Source organism: Ptychodera flava, unplaced genomic scaffold (assembly GCF_041260155.1).
Source record: "Ptychodera flava strain L36383 unplaced genomic scaffold, AS_Pfla_20210202 Scaffold_57__1_contigs__length_852473_pilon, whole genome shotgun sequence".
NCBI lineage: Eukaryota > Metazoa > Hemichordata > Enteropneusta > Ptychoderidae > Ptychodera > Ptychodera flava.
The window spans coordinates 617,162-639,723 of NW_027248379.1; the positions used below are offsets into that span (position 1 = coordinate 617,162).

Below are 22,562 nucleotides of genomic sequence, written 5' to 3' on the forward strand. Positions count from 1 at the left end.
TTGAATCCCACAGAATTTTAACAAATTACAGTACCACAAAGACAGTGAAGCGATTCAACCTGCCTACGCCTGACAGTTATGGATAGACACACAGCATTTGTCTCTCTCCATCTTTGCAAACTCTCATACTCTTGGCTGATGTCATAGTTTATGTGTACATAAATGGTTAATTTTAACGAAATTGTGACGTAATTTAACTTAGGCATTGAGAGATGAACTCAGGCCTTGACGCGGTACATGGTCACGTGACTCAATTAAACAAATAATGGCAGGCGCCATTTGGGTCACGTGTTCGGGTGAAAGTCTGAGCAGGATTGGAAAGAGAGTTATGAGTTTGATCAGCAGTGAGATGAGGTGTATGCCTAGTACAACCTTATGTCCTTCTTGAAAACATTTTCAAAATGCAGCTGAAATACCATTCCGTCTCATCAAACCATTCCGGAAATGTGTTTTATTGTATATTTTAAAGAAAAGAGAGGGGACCCACTTTTCTTATATCCATTTTATTTTATCGTATTTTCACGCTTCGTATGAAAGAAAATCAAGAATTTGTTTCAGCACGTAATCACGTGATTCGTTAGACATTTTCAATCCTTGTAGTGTGATAAGTTTTTCTGATAGGACGTCATCATTTGGATTAACTCTTAATAAAAGAACACTTTTGATTCTATGCTACGCTCTGTGACTGTTCTGGGTTCTATGTGCTGACCAGGCTGTATAAAATCTGATATATTTCTTAATTTGGGACAAAAACGATGATTTGAAAGGAGAGTGAAGAAGACACCTGAGACATAAACGAGCCACTGGAATTAACGTCAATTGATACTTTGTAAATACTTCAAAGTCAAGTGTATTGACAGCATTAGAACTTATCATGAAACGCCACAGAAAGTGTCGTAATGCGTGTACCGATAAGTGCAAAGGTCATTGTTGATTTACGTCATTTTAAGACAAGTCCGTGAACGTAAAACGGATGTAAATCTTTAAAATTTTAGAACGACGGTAAACAAGTAATTTGGGAACTTCTTTCATATAGTTCTACTTTCGAAGTTAAACGTAAATGCATAGATAGATAGATAGATAGATAGATAGATAGATAGATAGATAGATAGATAGATAGATAGATAGATAGACAGACAGACAGACAGACAGACAGACACACATACATGCATACATACATACATACATACATACATACATAATACATACATACATACATACATACATACATACATACATACATACATATATATGATTTTTGATTCCTATAATTTCGATATAACTTGGGATCAAAATGAATCACTGATAAATATGAATTATATTTCATAATAGTTCTTACTATTTCACATCGGTATGTACAGTTCTTTTAATCATGATGTAGATATTAACACTCCAAAAATATCTGTTTTCTGATGGAGACAGTGTTTCACCATCTGTCCGTTGTCTGACAAAACTAGAACTTTGAAGCAGTACACACAGTATCTGTGTCGAATTCATTGTTATTTACTTTCTTAAGGTATACTACTCGGAAAGTTGTATTCCAAGAAAATGTCTCCTACTTAAACCAATGGTGGCCAGAAATATGAATTCCGGTTTTCTTCAAATCAAGGGCACTGATGTCGTGGTAATCATTTCTCTTATTTGCTCCACAGTCACATGTGAAGTGTTGCTTCGAGTGGTACTTGCCACTTCTTGCGTCGCGAAATGACTTACAAAGTGCGTTGACCTTGAAATGATGAAACAATGAGAACGCTATGTGGCATTGACTGTTGAATTGAATGTTGGGTAATTTCTGTGTGAACGACAGCCACGGTTGGTGATGGTGCAATGACGCAGTGTGTTGCAATTGGTTTACTGCCCATGAAAAATAAGAAAGAAAACGAACATAGGGTGGTGGGGGTAGTAGTGGGGAGGGAGAACATAGGGTGGTGGGGGTAGTAGTAGGGAGGGAGAGATGGTACAGAGAACACGTATGAGGAGGTTCAAAATAGTAATCAGGATATCCTATTTTAAGACAAATATCAATAAAGCGGTATTCCATTTACGATTTGAGGCTAGCGTCAAAACGTTTAAACTTTAGCCGTCGTTTTACTAAATGTTGTTTATCGGCATTCTTTTGTACCACTTAACTACTGACCAAGGTCGACATTGTGAACACACTATTGACGTGTCCTATCGACGTCTCGGTATTTATAACACCACCTCTACTTTAAAACGTCCAAATGCAGGGGAGGGCTCTACAATGCAGGGGAGGGCCGCAATGGCTCTTAGTAATAGTAACTACTGTTTTGGGGGGAGGGGTGTAGAGGAGAGAAATTTCTCGAAGGCCTGTTTGACTTCTACTCCAAACTTTCATCAATACTTTGGCAACTTTTCTTCACCTTTACGCTGTTTACGTTATGTCTTCATTCACAGACTAGTCACTAGACTACTGTGTATGGTTGCTTCATTCACAGACTAGTCACTAGACTACTGTCCATGGTTGAAATCTTTCCATCAGATCAAATCTAATTTGAATTTAAACTCCTACAGTAACAAAATGTCAGACAACGAAAAGTATTTCTGTTCCTTGTTTGAATTTCTGGAACCGAACCAAATATTTTTCAATTTTTGCAGCATTTCGTGCTGACCTCATTCTGTAGTTTGACCAAAAAAATTACTTACACTGGTCTGCTTTTTAGTGGCCACATGTACGACCATCGTTATTCCGTTGTCAAGATGTAAAGTTTGGCCAATCACTTGGCTTCGCTATGGTCAGTACAGTGACGTTTGGCCAATCACTTGGCTTCGCTATGGTCAATACAATGAAGTCTGGTCCATGACTTGGCTTTGCTATGGTCAGTACAGTGAAATCTGGCCCATGGTTTGGCTTTGCTGTGGTCAGTTCTGCGTTTCACGTCCGCAAAAGGGATACCTTTTTTGATAAGGGTCAATTACGACACAATGTTGCCAATTTTGGATGTAAACTAACCGATTTCAGCAAAATTATTGTGTCAAGAATCTCACCAGGTGAAAAACAATCTGGAAGTCTTTCATTGGTGTGTATATGTCCTGATGTATCTAGTTTAAGCACAGTGCATCTGTGGATCACTTTTGAAATGAAAAAAAAACTTACCATGTTAACGGTAGACAGCCTATCACTTCGAAATATGTCTTTCTGATTCACTGTTGTCGATCGTACCACTATCTTTAATTCTCAACAAGGATAATTCTTAACTGACGTGAAATACACTTACAAGTTTTTGAAAGGAGACTAAACTCAGAAGAAAGAGTAAATCCTCGTCCACAAATCATACTTATCGCATCACTGACTTTCAGCAGTAGGAAAATACTATATTTTATGAGGCGAAATCCATTCATTGTGTGTATATGAATAATACTTATGTGCTGACAAACTTATCTAAAATATCATGTGGCAGTTTTAATTTTTTTCGAGTGACAGCTGCACTTGACTACAAAATACTTAGGTTGACGGAAATTTGCTTTCGAAACACAAATTCAGGTTATCACGTGACAAACTAAGCTATTTCATTTTTCATTGATCGAATATTTTTTCACCGAAAAGCGAAATAAATAAAGCAATAATTGTACGTTACCAAACTACTGCTCATTTATTCAGATATGTATTCATTGATAAAGTCAATATTCATTGATAAATTCAACATTCATTGATAAAGTCAATATTCATTGATAAATTCAACATTTATTGATAAAGTCAACATAATTGCTGGCTTTTCATTCATTAGGCCCTTGTTAATTCATTGATTGACTAGCCCTCTATTCATTTGATCGTCGCTCAATGATCACGTGATTCATGAAGTCACTGAATGGGTTTCCTTTGAAAGTTCAGCCTAGACTGCTCTGCTAATGACAGTTTCAAACACTTAGAAGAGAATCCATGGTTATACAAAGTACACACTGTTAAGACTTGAAAAAAGATCAGAGATATCTGAGGTGTTCACTTTATTCCTTTTGATGTGTTCTTATCAGTGTTTTTTATCTAAGCTATGATTCCACCTCTGTGTGTCTCTATTGCTTCTTATCTGCCTATAACGTGTACATAGCAAAGCAACTAAGTGACTGTCACAGAATGAACTCTACGCACAAGTACTAGCTTAATCCCTTGACAATATATTGCTATAAATTGTTCGCAAACGTTTTGTAGGAATAAGCGCGCGAAGAAGTCCATTCAGGCCAACAATTGAATCCACACATTCTTATAATTTGACAAGCAGTACCTTTTGATGAACGCATCTTCTAACAGATACATATCTGGATGTCATTGTCGTCACTTTGATGCAAATTTCAATTCACACACACACAAACATATGTTTAACTTTGATTGATCACGCCGTTACAGGATTGATACACTTACCGTTGGTCAGACACTGGTCAGATACAATGACAAAGTTAGAGAAAGGATAAAAAAAAGTAAAATACTCCGACGTATATAGACATGCATACATATGCACCAATAGACACTGACATAGACACTGACATAGACACTGACACAGACATTGACATAGACACATAGACACTGGCATAGGCACTGACATAGACACTAACATAGACATTGACATAGACACTGACATAGACACTGACATAGGCACTGACATAGACACTGACATAGGCACTGACATAGACACTGACATAGACACTGACATAGACACTGACATAGACACTGACATAGACACTTTCATAGACACTGACACTGACATAGACACTGACATAGACACTGACAGACACTGACATAGATCCGACATAGACACTGACATAGACACTGACATAGGCACTGACATAGACACTGACACAGACACTGACATAGACACTGACATAGACACTGACATAGACACTGACATAGACACTGACATAGACACCGACATAGACACTGACATAGACACTGACATAGACACTGACATAGACACTGACATAGACACTGACATAGACACTGACATAGACACTGACATAGACACTGACATAGACACTGACATAGACACTGACATAGACACTGACATAGACACTGACATAGACACTGACATAGACACTGACATAGACACTGACATATGCACTGACTGTCTGACTGATTTCTTTCAACTGATGGTATCATTTAAAGCCAGCAGTTACTTCTTAAATGTCAACCAGCCTCTGAGCGCAAAGAGAACGTTAACTACCAGTGTTTATAATAGAGGGGTCCAAAGAGAACGTTAACTACCAGTGTTTATAGTAGAGGGGTCCAAAGAGAACGTTAACTACCAGTGTTTATACTAGAGGGGTCCAAAGAGAACGTTAACTACCAGTGTTTATAATAGAGGGGTCCAGTTCTTTGAGACTAAATTTCCATTTCCATTTTGCACATATTAAACAAGGTGTAGTTGGCTTTCATGTGACGTGATATTGAAATCATTCTCTTAAGAAAGAGAAACGAAGACGATGACAATAAATTCATTCGTTAGAAGACAAAATGACCGTCAGTTAAAACTGCCAGCTGCAGCCAGCAGTTACAGACGCCATTAGATAGATATCTTAACAATTAGCAATTCTGCTTTTATAGCGACCAACGGAAGTGTAACTGTGTTGCACGGTGCTATCACTCTAATTCTATTCTCATTTACCCTATGACTGATTTCTACAAATCAACTTTTAAAGTTCCGATCGGAGCCGTCTGTCTGTATGGTCATAATCTTGTCAAAGTTAATATCTTTATGTCTGGTCTGTTTGATGACTTTATTACAACAACCGGGCCATCACTTCAAGACATGCCACGTTTACAGCCATTGGTAAAAAATTATCCTCGTGACTGTTACAGATGAAATAAAGATAACATAACAGGTGCTTCATTGTCCAAATGTATAAAATTTGAAGTCAAATGAAATCATTGATGATTTGTATACTTAGTATCGATGATAGAGTATCCTGGCCGTCCAAGTAATAAGATGGAAGTTTGTGGTTTGTGATAGAGTTAATTGTAACTTTTAGAAGCTCCATCAGGCAAAACAAATCACTTGACCTGACTTGTTGTGTAGTTTGAGTGATTGGTTTTAGTTAGATATACCTGCCCTGATAGCTATACACTCACAGCCAAAACGCTGCAAAGTATTCTTTGTTGGAACTGTTTATACCGACCAGGTTGTCGGATCGACAGAATTTCAAATCTATGTAAGGAGTCTTCCATTCAAGTTCGAAAGCAGTGCATCGAATGTTCTGTCTTTGAGTTCGAATTCTCCTCTGACTTCCTCCAGACGCTTTTGCCAAGTTTTACATCATCCGTGATGTCTCCCAATACAAAGTACGATAGCTTTTTCGTGTGTTCTTCCTAGTTCAGATTATACTAACACATGTACTAAAGTACTGCATGGGCAACTGTATCCTTGTTGCCTATCTCTGGACTGTACCTGCCTAACATGAAACAAACAGCCGCTTTTTCCAACCCTTTGTAATCCTTGTGATCAAATCGTTTTAAAGTGCATGGATTTAGCTGTATCTGTGTGCTTTCATCGGCCAAATTCTTCAACTGCCAACTCAACACTCAGATAGAATTTGCACAACCGCTTGACTTCATTTGAAAAGGACAATAAGTAAATCGTGGCTGTAAAGCCATAAGTTGCCATGGAGAATATTTTACAATCTTCATTCTACCCACACACAGTGTGATTTGTACCAGATCTTTTGGCAATAGTTTCATAACTTCGTTTATTTTCGGTGGCTTAGGAATTAATTTCATAACTTGATATTTTTACTCGATTGTTGAGGCGTTAATTTCACACGCTTTGTTGTGGGCAAGGGAAATGGTCATCACAACTAATGATGACCTCAATGCGAGCGTTACAGCAAACCCAACCCAACCCAGATGAATTCAGAACAATGCTCTGCTAAGACAGACAGACAGACAGACAAGGCAGATAGGACAGACAGACAGACAGACAGATAAACTGACAGACAAATAGCGAGATAACTATTCACATGCATCGATCGACTGATTTATTGAAGGTGTTTGTTTGTGTTTATCAATGATACATTTTTCGGCTTTTGTGGACACAGCAATAACGATTAAACAACAGGATTAACGGCAAATGTTGTGGAATTTGCCGATATTCAACATGAAGTCGATAGTAAAGTCGTGATACAGTGTATTAGCAAAGGATAATATGAAGTACAATACCCAGCCAAAAACTGTTCAACTTGCATGTCAAGTGTTTCCACCATTTGAGCAGCTTTAATCTTTGAATCAACAAAATATGCCTAAGTGGTGTCAGGCGGCAAAAGCCGCGCACCGTTGATTTATATATGTGCCGGCATTTTCAAAGAGGTAAAGATATTAACAGAACCCGATTCCTTCATAGAGATTTTATGACAAACATAAATTGTCACAACACACAAGCAAAGCTATTCCCTTAGATTACTGCAATTGGTTATTTGGGACAACTGCACACGGCTGGTCGCATCGCTTTCAACGGCACGTGATTAAATACTTGAAATACTCCTGCACTGAAATATTTGTCGGTTCCAGTACAATCTTCTGATATCTACAAATGATAACGTAATAGAAGTTTACTAGCAGATGGTATGCATGAAATGTGACAAACATTTGCAGAGTTAACCCTGCTAGGTCAAAGGTCATATCGGCTTCAAAATAGAAATACCTTTAATGTGTTTACAGGTAGAGAAATAAAAAAAATCGTTTTCTTTATTCAAATCACAACAGGGACAATTTCTAACCCTCGCTCAGTATATTTCCAAAAATATTGAATTAATTAACAACAATTGATTTCCGACACAAACCGATGATGTCGTCACATTTGCATTGACGTAACAAGAAACATGGACAACTATTAGAAAACTATTTTGCAAGTATGTATCGGCAGTGCAACCCTCCGCTGTCCTGACAAAAATCGATTTTTGCCACACCTGGCTTGAATCAACATCTATCTCGTTCTACCATCTGGTCAGTTTCTGCCATTCTTGATCTCGACACATTAATTCGATGAGTTTCAGGAGTGCTTTTAAATTTCTTCAACTTTTATCGGGTGAATTGTTCTCATACTTCAGTAAAATCAACATTTTTTGTCACAACAATCCTAAACATCTCGTCTGAGATTTCTGGGTTTGTCTCTTGTTTTCAAAGACGCCACTTTGAACCTTCAAGGTGACACATTCCATTGGATGTGGCCAGAATTTTAATCTCTGAAAAGTGACCTTAATTTTGATATCAGAAAAGTAAGCAATTATTTAAAACCTCATCTGTCGTTATAGAAACCGTAAAGTATAGACTCAACAAGCAGTTATTTCCTGTCTAGACTTGAGATAACTATTTTGAAATTATGTAATAACAAGTGGCCATTAGAATCGTTGCATTCAGTCTATTTCTCATTTAATAGTCGTGGTTGTCGTTCATGAAATGACCCGTTAGCTATCAGTATGGCCCGTAGTTAGATCACGGATGTGTCTTGAATAAAACTCTTCCGTATTTCATCTACACTGAAAAAGAGAAGAATGCTTTCTGCCTTCAGATGTCTGTGCTTCCAAATCAAATCAAATCAAATCAAATTAGATCAAATTAAATCGAATGCCAGCAACACAGTATGTACTGTTCGCTATTCCACCGAAAGCAAATGCGCGCCCTTTGCTAAGCGCTTTGACACAAGTTATAAAATCAATGGTATAGTCTGTTGTCTAGACAAAAACTACTGTGTGTGACAATTTGAACGATCATTTAAAATGCAAATATGTATTCTCAGTGCCAAGTACCCAGTACGATGTATTAGACTACTACATGATGAAATATGGACAACCGAGTATCCTATGGAAATGATATCATTGATACGGAATTGAATTCTAAATTAAAGTGATGGCAATGGGTTTTCATGTGACTGCCTGTTGTCCTTGTCTGACTGTCTGCGTTCCACTGTGACTGCCTTGGTTCCACTGTGACTGCCTTGGTTCCACTGTGACTGCCTTGGTTCCACTGTGACTGCCTTGGTTCCACTGTGACTGCCTTGGTTCCACTGTGACTGCCTTGGTTCCACTGCCTTGGTTCCACTGTGACTGCCTTGGTTCCACTGTGACTGCCTTGGTTCCACTGTGACTGCCTTGGTTCCACTGCCTTGGTTCCACTGTGACTGCCTTGGTTCCACTGCCTTGGTTCCACTGTGACTGCCTTGGTTCCACTGTGACTGCCTTGGTTCCACTGTGACTGCCTTGGTTCCACTGCCTTGGTTCCACTGTGACTGCCTTGGTTCCACTGTGACTGCCTTGGTTCCACTGTGACTGCCTTGGTTCCACTGCCTTGGTTCCACTGTGACTGCCTTGGTTCCACTGTGACTGCCTTGGTTCCACTGTGACTGCCTTGGTTCCACTGTGACTGCCTTGGTTCCACTGTGACTGCCTTGGTTCCACTGTGACTGCCTTGGTTCCACTGCCTTGGTTCCACTGTGACTGCCTTGGTTCCACTGTGACTGCTTGGTTCCACTGTGACTGCCTTGGTTCCACTGCCTTGGTTCCACTGTGACTGCCTTGGTTCCACTGTGACTGCCTTGGTTCCACTGTGACTGCCTTGGTTCCACTGTGACTGCCTTGGTTCCACTGCCTTGGTTCCACTGTGACTCTGCATAAAACGCAGAATGAAATCTGTGACAGCCTGGAGTTCGCTCCGTCTATTCGCCTTCACTGATATTTCAGTTAACACACAGAAAGCCAACGAACAATGCACTTCTAAAGGGGTCCTTATTATGATATGAACTGACTAATTTTAAGTCCATAGAGTATTTAATTAGCTGTTCATAATTTGCCCTCCAACTGAAAATTTTCCGACTTACCCTTCTGCACTCAAATTTCAGTTTTTCCTGTTCTCATATATTTTTGCCTGTTTTCCCTCCCCATTGCTAAATCCCCTCCCCATTGCTAATTTTGATGTTCCTTTGCCCTGTGGCAAAAAAATTCCCCTTAAAATTTTATCATTCCCCTGCAGACATGAAGCTTCCCTAACTGTGATGAAAAAAACCTGTCGATTTTCCCCATATTTAAAAAATATAATTTTATAAATAGGCTCAACTTTCCCCGTACCCGTTTTACAAGTAACTTCCCCTCTCCCAATCCCGGTCCCCAGGCCAATCTATCGATATCTGCCCTGCCCGACAAAAAACTAAAATCTGCTCCCAGTCAGCTAAAAATATGTCCCCTGCCCAAGCAAAATTAAAATTCGAAGTGCCCTCAAGAAATTGCTCCAAGAATAGTTTTTTTCCATGAATAGCTCCGGTAGCTGTACCTGAGAAATGTAATCACCATGCTGCATAACCTAGCTGCATTGATATGACGTGTGTTGCTGTACTCTTGATTAAGGCTGAAGTTTGACAGAAAAGTTTTCATTTGATCGGCAACTACGAGTATTGTTACAAACACGCCAGAAAGTATGTTATTGTTCTATTAATCTGAACTGACGTAGGCAGGGTTGTACATGTAGGTATTTTCACTGGGCTTGCGTGTCTGCAAAAATGTTTAAGAGTGACGATAATTAGATATCTCCGATAAAAAATGACAAAATATTGTGAAAATAGTGACTCTTTTCAATCGACAGAATGTAAAATCGCTATATTCAAAGCGAAGTCTACAAATTCATGTTACTGGTCCGGTGTCGATGTGACAAATTATGCAAGTGCCGAACCTCTGGATGTTTACAATCTTGTTTTGAAGTTTTGTTTGGCTTACAATACTTCAAGCAAAGTGTTTTGCCAAAGCAAACACTATTACAGTTTACAGTCACGTGACAGTACTTGTTCAAATGCCATCCATTGAGCCAAAGTTTCATCGCTGAAATGGTTGACACGATTCAGAACATTTGTACAAAAACACTTCTCAAACAGGTGGTTGCTTTGCTAGTTTTTTTATCCCTGAACTCCAGAAGATATTCTTAACAATACTGTTTGTAAATATATCTATTATTAAATGATTTTGGTCAGTAACAATTGCTATGTTTGATAAATATTCTAATTGCTTAGAAGTCAAAGCATTGCCCAGATTGATGTATTGCTGTAAGTTCATCTGATTAACACTTATTTTGTTCAACGCGTTTAAGTGATTATATTCTCTCACATGCCTCCACCAATTTCACAAGGACGCCGCTATTTCCATAGCAACCACGAAAACAGCTGAATAATCAGGACGTGACTTAAGTGTTGAGACCGGAATCGAATGGATTATGTGTAATTAATTGCTAGCTTGACATCCAAACTACTACTAGACGGCAAGCAACAACAATATTAAATACTATAGATTGAGGAGTATAACGAACTTAGACATACTGTAATTTTTAATTTAAAATTGAGAGAGCGATATTATCTACCTTTTTGTGATCCATGCCTTTCAAGCAACGATGAAAATACCAACAAACTACAAATTTCAAATCTTCAAGGTACTACAGTAACACAGCTACGTACAAAGCTGTTTTCTTATCTGCAGAAAACGAGAAAATCAATATTCACAATGCGACAAAAGCAATATTTCAAATAATTATTTTAATTTTGTAGCTTGTGTTAGTTTGATCAGTATCTGGTGAGTACCACTGAAGTATTTCATCGGAATTATTCTAGTCCTTGCCCCGATCTTCATGCATTCCTTTGCATAATTTAAATTATATTTACGTCGAACTCTAATTTAATATATTAATATATATTTGTAACAAATTATCCATTTTAATATATGATAGAATGTCTTCTAAAAACTTTTCATTCCAGCGGTTTGACAGTTTGTTGACCTCGCCGTTAATGGTGTCTGTTCTCTTTGCGGTAGTAGTTTTGTAAAGTAAAGCTCATGGTAAATTGGGGTCTCTGATCCCTCCTCTATAGCGTCTTCTATGCCGCCCATTTACTCTGTTGACTTGCTGAAATTTTCAGCCTTATCAAATTACACTGTAAAATAGACAAAGGCACAAGAATTTGTAGACCTGGAATTCTTGCTGGACGTAATTTTAGACTGTTCGGTAAAGGAGGGATGCCTTTTCCGGAAGATTTCAGATCCAAAACGGATCGTTGTGATGTGAATTAGTGTGTGTACCCTTCGGTGAGATTTTCACAATGTTTGTATTCACTCATCGGTCCAGTCTTGATACGCGTATCTTTCCACACCTTGGAAAATAGACTTATTTCGTCAGAAGAAAAAGAAGCAAACAACAACTTGAAGTCATTGGTTATGATATCGTAGTTAAATTTCATCGATGAATCTCAAAATATCCCCACTCTGATAAAATGGAATATGTGCCGTGTTCACTGAGATGACGGGCAAGGGTAAAACACTCATCATGTAGCGATACTAACATTGCAAACGAAGGAGCCTATATCTTGTGTAGTTTACTTCTAATTATAATGCAAAATACTCTTTAAAATAAATTTTGTTCGTTGTACGCTTTTTTGTTAATTTGTAGACTTGTTCTGGAACACTTCCAACATTAACTTTGTTTTTGACATCGACTGGACATTAGATTTGATGTAGTCTACAATATGTTTGTCGTTTTGCTTTAATTAAGCTATGTAGTATAGAATTGACATACTGAAACTGCAGCAGGTTAAAGCCAAAGTCATTTTCATTTCTCTTACTGGCAGTTTTCGCACATGTAACAACTTTGGTGTCTGGTACTTCTTGCTTATCATTTCGGAGACATTCAAAGTTGGTGTGTGTTTTGTTCTTCGATGAAATTTTCGTCAATGATTAGCTCAAACGTGTCCAATGCACAACACCAAAGACATGGAAATAATCCTAACTTACTCCGATTTGGTTGAGTTCATCATTGCAAATCACGTGACTTATCCGCCATATAACATTTAACAAATTTCACTCAAAGAGAGTCTGATAAGACGAACAACCTTAAAGTTGAAATTTCTTCATTTTGTTGCACTTGAAATCAATCGATGATATCAAATTTGATAAAAAATCCAGACCTGAACACATCGGGCGACACTGGTTGACCTCTTACCCTTCTCCTTCGCTTTGTTGGAGTTGTGTTAGGATCATAGCAACATTTAAATTAAATTTGAATTTCATGAAGATAATTTTGCCCAAGGTGATCTGTTAAGTGATGTTATTGCTCCCATTGCTAATTTGCATATATAGACTGCCTGTGTAGAAATGTCTATGACTTCTGCCGGTCTGTATAGACTGCCTGTGTATAAATGTATATGACTTCTGCCGGTCTATATAGACTGCCTGTGTATAAATGTATATGATTTCTGCCGGTCTGTACATATCTATGTCTACTGACTTCGATATTTCTGCCTGTCTAATAACGTCTGTGTCTACTGGCTTTGATATATCTGCCTGTCTAATAACGTATATGTCTACTGGCTTTGATATATCTGCCTGTCTAATAACGTCTATGTCTACTGGCTTTGACATCTCTGAGGACAGCTTATTTAGAACCAATACTGAAGTAGAATGGCTACACTTTGATTAATTCAAGACAAAAAATACCACATCCATATGATTGTTCATCGTGTCTGTAGCAAGGAGTTATTTTCACAATGATTTTCAAATGAGACACAGCTTATTGGTATCAAAACTAGTGAGACAGGGATACACATCCAAAAAGTTCTACGGTCGATATGACGACATTGTGGCCAAATATGACACCTCAATCACTCAACTGATTAGCGACAGCATTCCCGGCTGTGACTTATTACAGTGATTCATATACTGTATCACTTTATACAATATTTAGACAATTTTGGGACCAATCCTGACGGGTGTAGCATGCTAGCAGGGTACGCTTACCCATTCCGGACACCTGGTACCACCACTAACTATCAGTGGTTCAGAATGGTCCTTCTTAAATTTGTAAATCACAATTGTCCCATGGACCTGGTAATGCATTACCTTGAATGGAAATGATTATTGGACCAGTTTAATGTCATATTTTAAGGAACTATGACTGACATACATACTAAACACGAAACCCGACACATTATTCGGCAGAAAGACACGATACTTCAAATACTTGTCCGCCTAGCGTATCAACGGTCCCTAGTACAAATTAGACTTTTCTAAAACCCACGAAAAAAAATAAATGAAGTAGTGAATTGCATATACCATAAAATCTCTGATGTACCATTCATATTTTCAATAATTAATATGCATTTATCTATCTGTTTAGACATTTTCTTCTAAGGTTTTAAGATAAATGTTCAATGCAGTGAGCACGTTAGCAGACACTTCTTAGACAAATCATGTCAGTCTCGCTGATCCGCTCTCAATGTCTGATGTATCTGCATAAACTTTACGTCCTTCAACACAGTCTGGCATTTAATCTATTCACATGGACGTCTTCTCTCCTCTATACTTACCGCTACCCAGCTTTGCCACCGAGCAAGATCAAACTTTGCCAATGGTCAAGCTATTGAACAATAAGGCGTTCCAAACTAGGTGATTGGCCAATGAGGCGTTCCCAACTATAGATGATTGGCCAATGAGGCGTTCCCAACTAGGTGATTGGCCAACAAGGCCTTCACTTCAAATTGACTGGCCAATAAGGCGTCAGTGACACTTCATGTCATGCAAAGTCTAGTCTCATGTACTCAACGAATTTACCAATGGTACGGTCGACATGAAAGTCCAACGTGAAGCCCGATTTTGACTAAAATTATACTTTTTCTTTTCATATTACATCATAACGACAAAAATAAGATAACAGTTTAGTATAATGACACAACAATATCGAAATTGGGACGGAAGAACTTGACATTCACGTCGAAGATGAGTTGAAACCGATAACTCATTAGAGATGCAAACCCATTTTCCACCTAATATTCTAATTCTTCGTACAGAACAGCAAAATTTATTAATGATGTCCCCACGGACACCGTCCGGGGGGACTTATAGGTTTGGTCATGTCCGTGCGTGCGTCCGTGCGTGCGTGCGTGCGTCCGTTCACACAGATATCTCAGAGATGCAAGAAGCGATTTCATTCAAACTTGGTACAAGGATTACTTCTATGTCATACAGATGCCCATTGATTTGTTTTGGGATACGATCCAATATGGCCGCCAGGCGGCCATTTTATTACGATTTTTTCATGTACAGAGTCATAACTCAGACATGTTTCAACCAATTTTATTCAAAGTTGGTACAAGGACATTGACCAATGTCATAGATATGCACGTCAATTTTCTTTGTGATACGATCCAATATGGCCGCCAGGCGGCCATTTTATTACGATTTTTTCATGTACAGAGCCATAACTCAGACATGTTTCAACTGATTTTATTTTAAGTTGGTACAAAGACATTGACCAATGTCATAGATATGCACGTCAATTTTTTTGTGATACGATCCAATATGGCCGCCAGGCGGCCATTTTATTATGATTTTTTCATGTACAGAGCCACAACTCAGACATGTTTCAACCGATTTTATTCAACATTGCTACAAGGACATTGACCAATTTCATAGATATGCACGTCGATTTGTTTTGTGATACAATCCAATATGGCCGCTAGGCGGCCATTTTATTACAATTTTTTCATATACAGAGGCATAACTCAGGCATATCTCAACCGATTTTATTCAAAGTTGGTACAAGGACATTGACCAATGTCATAGATATGCAAGTCAATTTGTTTTGTGATACGATCCAATATGGCTGCTGTGTGGTCATTTTGTTACGATTTTTTTTTATATACAGAGGCATAACTCAGGCATATCTCAACTGATTTTATTCAAAGTTGGTACAAGGACATTGACCTATGTCATATATATTTACGTCGATTTTTTATGTGATACGATCCAATATGGTTGCTAGGCAGCCATTTTATTACGATGTTTCATGTACAGAGCCATAACTCAGACATATTTCCACCAGTATCATTCAAAGTTGACATTGACCTATTTCATACATATGCTCATCAATTTGTTTCACGTCATGTAGCAGTAACATGTCAATTATTGAAGTTTCGTAAGTAGGCTGATATGTCAAGAAATATGTACTGCATCAAATTCATGAAACTTTATACAGATGTTAACCGATGTTAAGCTCACATTGCTTTAACATTGAAAAGACATTTATCAGTGTCATTTTAATTAATTTGTAATTGCATAAGTAATGAACTTTTCTAATTAGGGTGATATAGCCACATAATACAACGTCAAATGTGATGAAACTTGATACAGATGTGATCTCATAGTGTTGTAAATACTGCATCAAACTTTATGAAATATGGTACCAGTGATAATCTGTTAAGTGTTAGAATTGTATGCAAAAATGTTTTGCAACATCCTGTTGATTAATTCCTAGTTGACTCATTTTATGAACTTTAGGATGGTGGCCTACATTGGTTTTATGTTTTCATCACCATGGAACTCATTCTTGGCCATTGAGCGCCATCTGTATCAAAGTATTTTTATCACAGACCTAATTAATGAAGAGGACTCTTTCCTCCCTGAGGACATGTAATCAAAGTACCCATTATTAACAAGTGGGGACTGTGTCATCAACGATGACTTGTTAATGATATCTTTAGAGATATTGCGCATAAATTTTACTCTGTACGTGTTGGAAGTAAGTAAAATTCCGTTTCACATCAAAACATGGACGCAACGAGCAGATTTCGTTGATCTTGACTTTGGTCTAGATAATGACCTCATGTGTAACGTTCGTAATATGTCAACAAAATGTGACCTTATCAAATTTAAGAACCTCTGTCGACAGACGCATTTATGTACGCGCCACTTTCTAAAGACACATTGACAAGGTGCTGGCACCACGCAGTGTTCGGCAAATACATGTACAGATACAGATGTGTTCAAGAAGGAAGGCAAATCATAAGACGGTGTCCTAGATAGTATCGTGACTGAAATCTCCTCTGACATTGCAATTCTCTAGAGAGGTTTGAATACTCATTATCTTGCTCAAAGTTGATTGATTTATTCTTTACTTTTAAATAACGTCTTGTAAGATTTCATAGATTGTGATCAAGATTCGCTCTCTTCATGTAGTACATACCCAGTCAATATTACCTGGTACACAGACTTCATGTAGTACATACCCAGTCAATATTACCTGGTACACAGACTTCATGTAGTACATACCCAGTCAATATTACCAGGTACACAGACTTCATGTAGTACATACCCAGTCAATATTACCTGGTACACAGACTTCATGTAGTACATACCCAGTCAATATTACCTGGTACACAGACTTCATGTAGTACATACCCAGTCAATATTACCTGGTACACAGACTTCATGTAGTACATACCCAGTCAATATTACCCGGTACACAGGCAATAAATAATGGCCGTTAGATGATCAAACCGTCACGTGCAAAACCGATTCTAGGCCCCTCCCCGGTAACCGATTTTGAGCTAGCTCCCCAAAACAGATTCTGATCCCCATTTCCCCTCAAAATCCCCGAACCTTTCCCCCAACTTGTACTAGCTGCTGATTCCAGGAATGCAGGAGCACTGCATGCTGGGAGCAGTGCATGGTGTACTGGTTGACTTAGTCTATGGGATAAACACACACATATAAGATAATCAAATACATGGTTTAATTGACCTACCTCAATTTACATTGGTTCATTGTGGATATCATCAAGTATCCCTACACACTAACAGTACAATCTCCTATGACGTCATTTGCCTATCTTAAGTTGTCCAATATTTATTTTACAGTATATCTTTGCTATAGAAACAGTACCATCTTCAAATCTACAGCCCATAATCTCCATATCACCTTAAACAACACAATTATGGAGATCTGTAAATGACCATTGTTAAGTTTCAACCTTGGATCATTCCTATCAGATTCTACAACGATAGCTGCACATTTCACGTTTCTAGAAAATGATAGAAAAAAAACTGACTTTTCTATGTTAGAAACATTGGGACACTTGTATATAATGGTTCTTAAAGAAAACTGTGGTTATTTCATTAATTTAGTCAGAGATAGACATCCAATGATAGTTTCAAGTGTTTCCTTTCCGAGTACATGCAGTCCTTCACTCTTATGTCCATCTACGTATGACCTTGCTCTGTCTATTGGTAACAATTTTTGTCATAATTTTTCTCATAATATAATAGTGAATCCTTCCGCTTAATTATGATTTGCAATCCACTGTTTACAAACAGGATGCGAAGAAAATGTTTTAAAGAATAATTATTTATTATTAAGCGGAGCTCAATTCAGAATTGTCAGACCAAGATTTAGGGAAGGTTTGTTCGTTTGGTCACCATTCAAGACTCTTTTCCTATTGGAAAACAAAATAATTTCCAGTCTACTTCAAGTCTATGATATACACATTTAGATCTAAAATTTTAAAGGTTTTGCCCGATTGGTGTCTTGTAATATGCGCAGTGTTGCTGGATTATTCGCTTCTGTATTATTTACATCAATTCAACAGTTACTTCCAGCAAATTTTAATATCGCTACATGTACGGATAAGATTTCCGTGGAGCGGACAATGCCTGTATTTTCTTTCAACTTATGGAAGAGTTTCGAGATGTGAGTGAGTTTGCGAATTGACCTTGAGTGTCAGACACATAAAAATGATCAGTCGTATCATAATGCATTGTGGGATTGAAACTGGCTGCCCTATGTTCAGCTACATTTGCAGTCTCTAAAATCAGAAAATGGTTGATGTCGTCTTTAACATTGATTGAGTATCTGAGCAGACATCTTTACTGATGAGATTTGTCATTGTGACAAGTGTGCACTTTGTCCCAAGCTAGTCCTTGAGATGCTGGCTTAATACTCTTATCTTAATCTTATCATATCTCAGAAGATAACGTTGTGCTATGTCTTGAAGGAAGGCAAAAACCATTTTACTTTTGTACACTAGAATCTGAACGTGAAAAATAAATATATTATCGGCATTAATCCCCCGGTGTCTGGACCAAAATGCTCGATGTGTTTGATACGTGATAGCTCTAATGTCATGTAACCATAGATTCGATGAATTGTTCAGATGACGTAACTGATAGCTACCAATCGACCACAGTTTGTCGTTACTCTTTTGGTTACGATATCAGCCCATCACGTGTCAATTTCCTTCCAAAAATAACCACAAAAATAATATGCAAACAAAGGATCGTCTGTTGAAAACTTCATCTTAAGCTCTCAGAGAGATATGCAGTGATCTAATTCCTCGACAAAAAGTGTATTTGGTCGCAGAAAACGTAGGAGGGAGACACTTATATCAGCCACCTTATGAGACGTCCGTGGGAAAAGTAAACCTTAAACGACAATTCTTGCATTGAACAATCTTTCTGACAAACATTTCGTAACTTTGACGCAAAAAGTCTTGTGATATGAAACACGCATTGATTGCTTGAGTGACTTTCTACCGAATGCTAGGTTTAATCCGGTATTACTCATCCAACAGACAATGCCCAATTACAGGATGCGGTACCCATTACCCACTATCAAATGGAGCAATGAGGAATAAAGTGCCTTGCTCATGAGCGCAACACCGTGTTGGAGTCCCAAACTCGCCATCCTCCGATAGTGAGACCAGTACCCCAACTACTACCCTACTACCCCACGCTGCCTCCTCAAGTTGATGTCTTACAACGTTGACAATGCTTGCCATTTTTGAAGTCGAAAAAAACGGGACAACTCATCAAGAAACGCAGTAAACCTTTCCCTTGATGATCAGAGTTCCTTCTCGTCAAAGTTTTCCTCTTTTTCTGCTGTCGGTTATTTCATCCCTCCCCTACTCATACACTCTATTGTATGTAATTTGATTCATCGAACAAACTGTATGGGAAGAAACAAAGCAAGACAACAAATGACGACATATTGCTTGATATCGTAATAAAATATAGCGATGCTGCCTTAATCTTACCCCCAATATCTTTTTTTCTCCTTTTTCACAGCGATGCAAAGATAAACTGAACTCTCTAGCAATTTTAGTCATGAACCAGTGGGAGGGTATTCAACTTCGAGTGACGGAAGGCTGGGACGAGGATGGACACCATGCAGAAAATTCACTCCATTACGAAGGACGTGCAGTAGACATTACGACAAGCGACAGAGACAAGAAAAAATACGGAATGTTAGCAAGACTGGCCGTACAGGCAGGATTTGACTGGGTTTACTTCGAATCCAAATCCCATGTACACTGCTCCGTCAGATCAGGTAAGATAATAGATTCATTTCGATCCAAGTAGTATGAACAGCTACATTGGATAAACGGTCTGCGATGTGATTTTCGAATTTTGACGCGTTTAAATGTAATAGCTAAGAGTCAACTAGTTGTTGGTTAGACTCGAATATCAGAAATCCGGTTTTGCTCTGAGTCTGATTATTACCATATTCTGACAACCATTGAAACGCTTTTCCGATGAGACAAAATGCTTCTCCGGGTACCTGAACATTTTCATTCTCACCGTCCGGGTTCTCATAAAGTTGCCGTCATTATAATAAGTAATTGAACCTTTTGATGGTTCAGTTTAAATAAAGTGAATATTGTTGAACCCTTCCAGTCTCTCAGATATAAATAAGGGTTGACCACAGACAGCTAAAACCAACGCACAAGGTCAAAGTTCAAAGGGACTATTAGTCCACTCGGAAAATGGCTATAGCAAAAATAGCCCCTTTTTGACATAAACTTTCCTGGTGAGAGTATGGAGAATAAAATGACGTAGCGAGTACCAAAGCAGTCTAGTAAATGACGTAGCGAGTACCAAAGCAGTCTAGTAAATGACGTAATGAGTACCAAAGCAGTCTAGTAAATGACGTAGCGAGTACCAAAGCAGTCTAGTAAATGACGTAGTGAGTACCAAAGCAGTCTAGTAAATGACGTAATGAGTACCAAAGCAGTCTAGTAAATGACGTAGCGAGTACCAAAGCAGTCTAGTAAATGACGTAATGAGTACCAAAGCAGTCTAGTAAATGACGTAGTGAGTACCAAAGCAGTCTAGTAAATGACGTAGCGAGTACCAAAGCAGTCTAGTAAATGACGTAGCGAGTACCAAAGCAGTCTAGTAAATGACGTAGTGAGTACCAAAGCAGTCTAGTAAATGACGTAATGAGTACCAAAGCAGTCTTGTAAATGACGTAGCGAGTACGAAAGCAATCTAGTAAATGACGTAGCGAGTACCAAAGCAGTCTTGTAAATGACGTAGCGAGTACCAAAGCAGTCTAGTAAATGACGTAGCGAGTACCAAAGCAGTCTAGTAAATGACGTAATGAGTACCAAAGCAGTCTAGTAAATGACGTAATGAGTACCAAAGCAGTCTAGTAAATGACGTAGCGAGTACCAAAGCAGTCTAGTAAATGACGTAGCGAGTACCAAAGCAGTCTAGTAAATGACGTAGCGAGTACCAAAGCAGTCTAGTAAATGACGTAGCGAGTACCAAAGCAGTCTAGTAAATGACGTAATGAGTACCAAAGCAGTCTAGTAAATGACGTAATGAGTACCAAAGCAGTCTAGTAAATGACGTAGCGAGTACCAAAGCAGTCTAGTAAATGACGTAGCGAGTACCAAAGCAGTCTAGTAAATGACGTAGCGAGTACCAAAGCAGTCTAGTAAATGACGTAATGAGTACCAAAGCAGTCTAGTAAATGACGTAGCGAGTACCAAAGCAGTCTAGTAAATGACGTAGCGAGTACCAAAGCAGTCTAGTAAATGACGTAGCGAGTACCAAAGCAGTCTAGTAAATGACGTAGCGAGTACCAAAGCAGTCTAGTAAATGACGTAGCGAGTACCAAAGCAGTCTAGTAAATGACGTAATGAGTACCAAAGCAGTCTAGTAAATGACGTAATGAGTACCAAAGCAGTCTAGTAAATGACGTAGCGAGTACCAAAGCAGTCTTGTAAATGACGTAGCGAGTACCAAAGCAGTCTAGTAAATGACGTAATGAGTACCAAAGTAGTCTTGTAAAGGACGTAGTGAGTACCAAAGCAGTCTAGTAAATGACGTAATGAGTACCAAACAGTCTAGTAAATGACGTAGCGAGTACCAAAGCAGTCTAGTAAATGACGTAGCGAGTACCAAAGCAGTCTAGTAAATGACGTAGCGAGTACCAAAGCAGTCTAGTAAATGACGTAATGAGTACCAAAGCAGTCTAGTAAATGACGTAGCGAGTACCAAAGCAGTCTAGTAAATGACGTAATGAGTACCAAAGCAGTCTAGTAAATGACGTAGCGAGTACCAAAGCAGTCTAGTAAATGACGTAGTGAGTACCAAAGCAGTCTAGTAAATGACGTAGTGAGTACCAAAGCAGTCTAGTAAATGACGTAGCGAGTACCAAAGCAGTCTAGTAAATGACGTAGCGAGTACCAAAGCAGTCTAGTAAATGACGTAATGAGTACCAAAGCAGTCTAGTAAATGACGTAGCGAAGCAGTCTTGCCATTAAGGTACAACTGATAGTTCTGTCGACAAGACAAAACTTAGATTAATATAGTCATCTTCCTAAAATTTGGAAGTGAAATCTAGCAACACGTGGTTGCATTATTTACAACAGCAAATATGAATGCTTTTTTTATCGAATATGGTCAGGCATTATCAGGGTTGAAGTGAGGTGACATACTAAACGCTTAGATAACACATGTTGATAGAATGACAAGCGGGCTGTTTGT

General features: G+C 38.4%; 1 protein-coding gene across 1 annotated transcript in view; it reads left to right on the top strand.

Annotated features, from left to right (window-relative positions):
* Positions 1 to 22,562, top strand: part of LOC139128518 (sonic hedgehog protein-like) — a 40,827-nt gene that overhangs the window by 3,227 nt on the left and 15,038 nt on the right. The window contains exon 2 of the mRNA XM_070694284.1: positions 19,854 to 20,115. Within this exon, the coding sequence (XP_070550385.1) occupies positions 19,854 to 20,115 (262 nt within the window). The remainder of the gene's footprint in view (positions 1 to 19,853; positions 20,116 to 22,562) is intronic.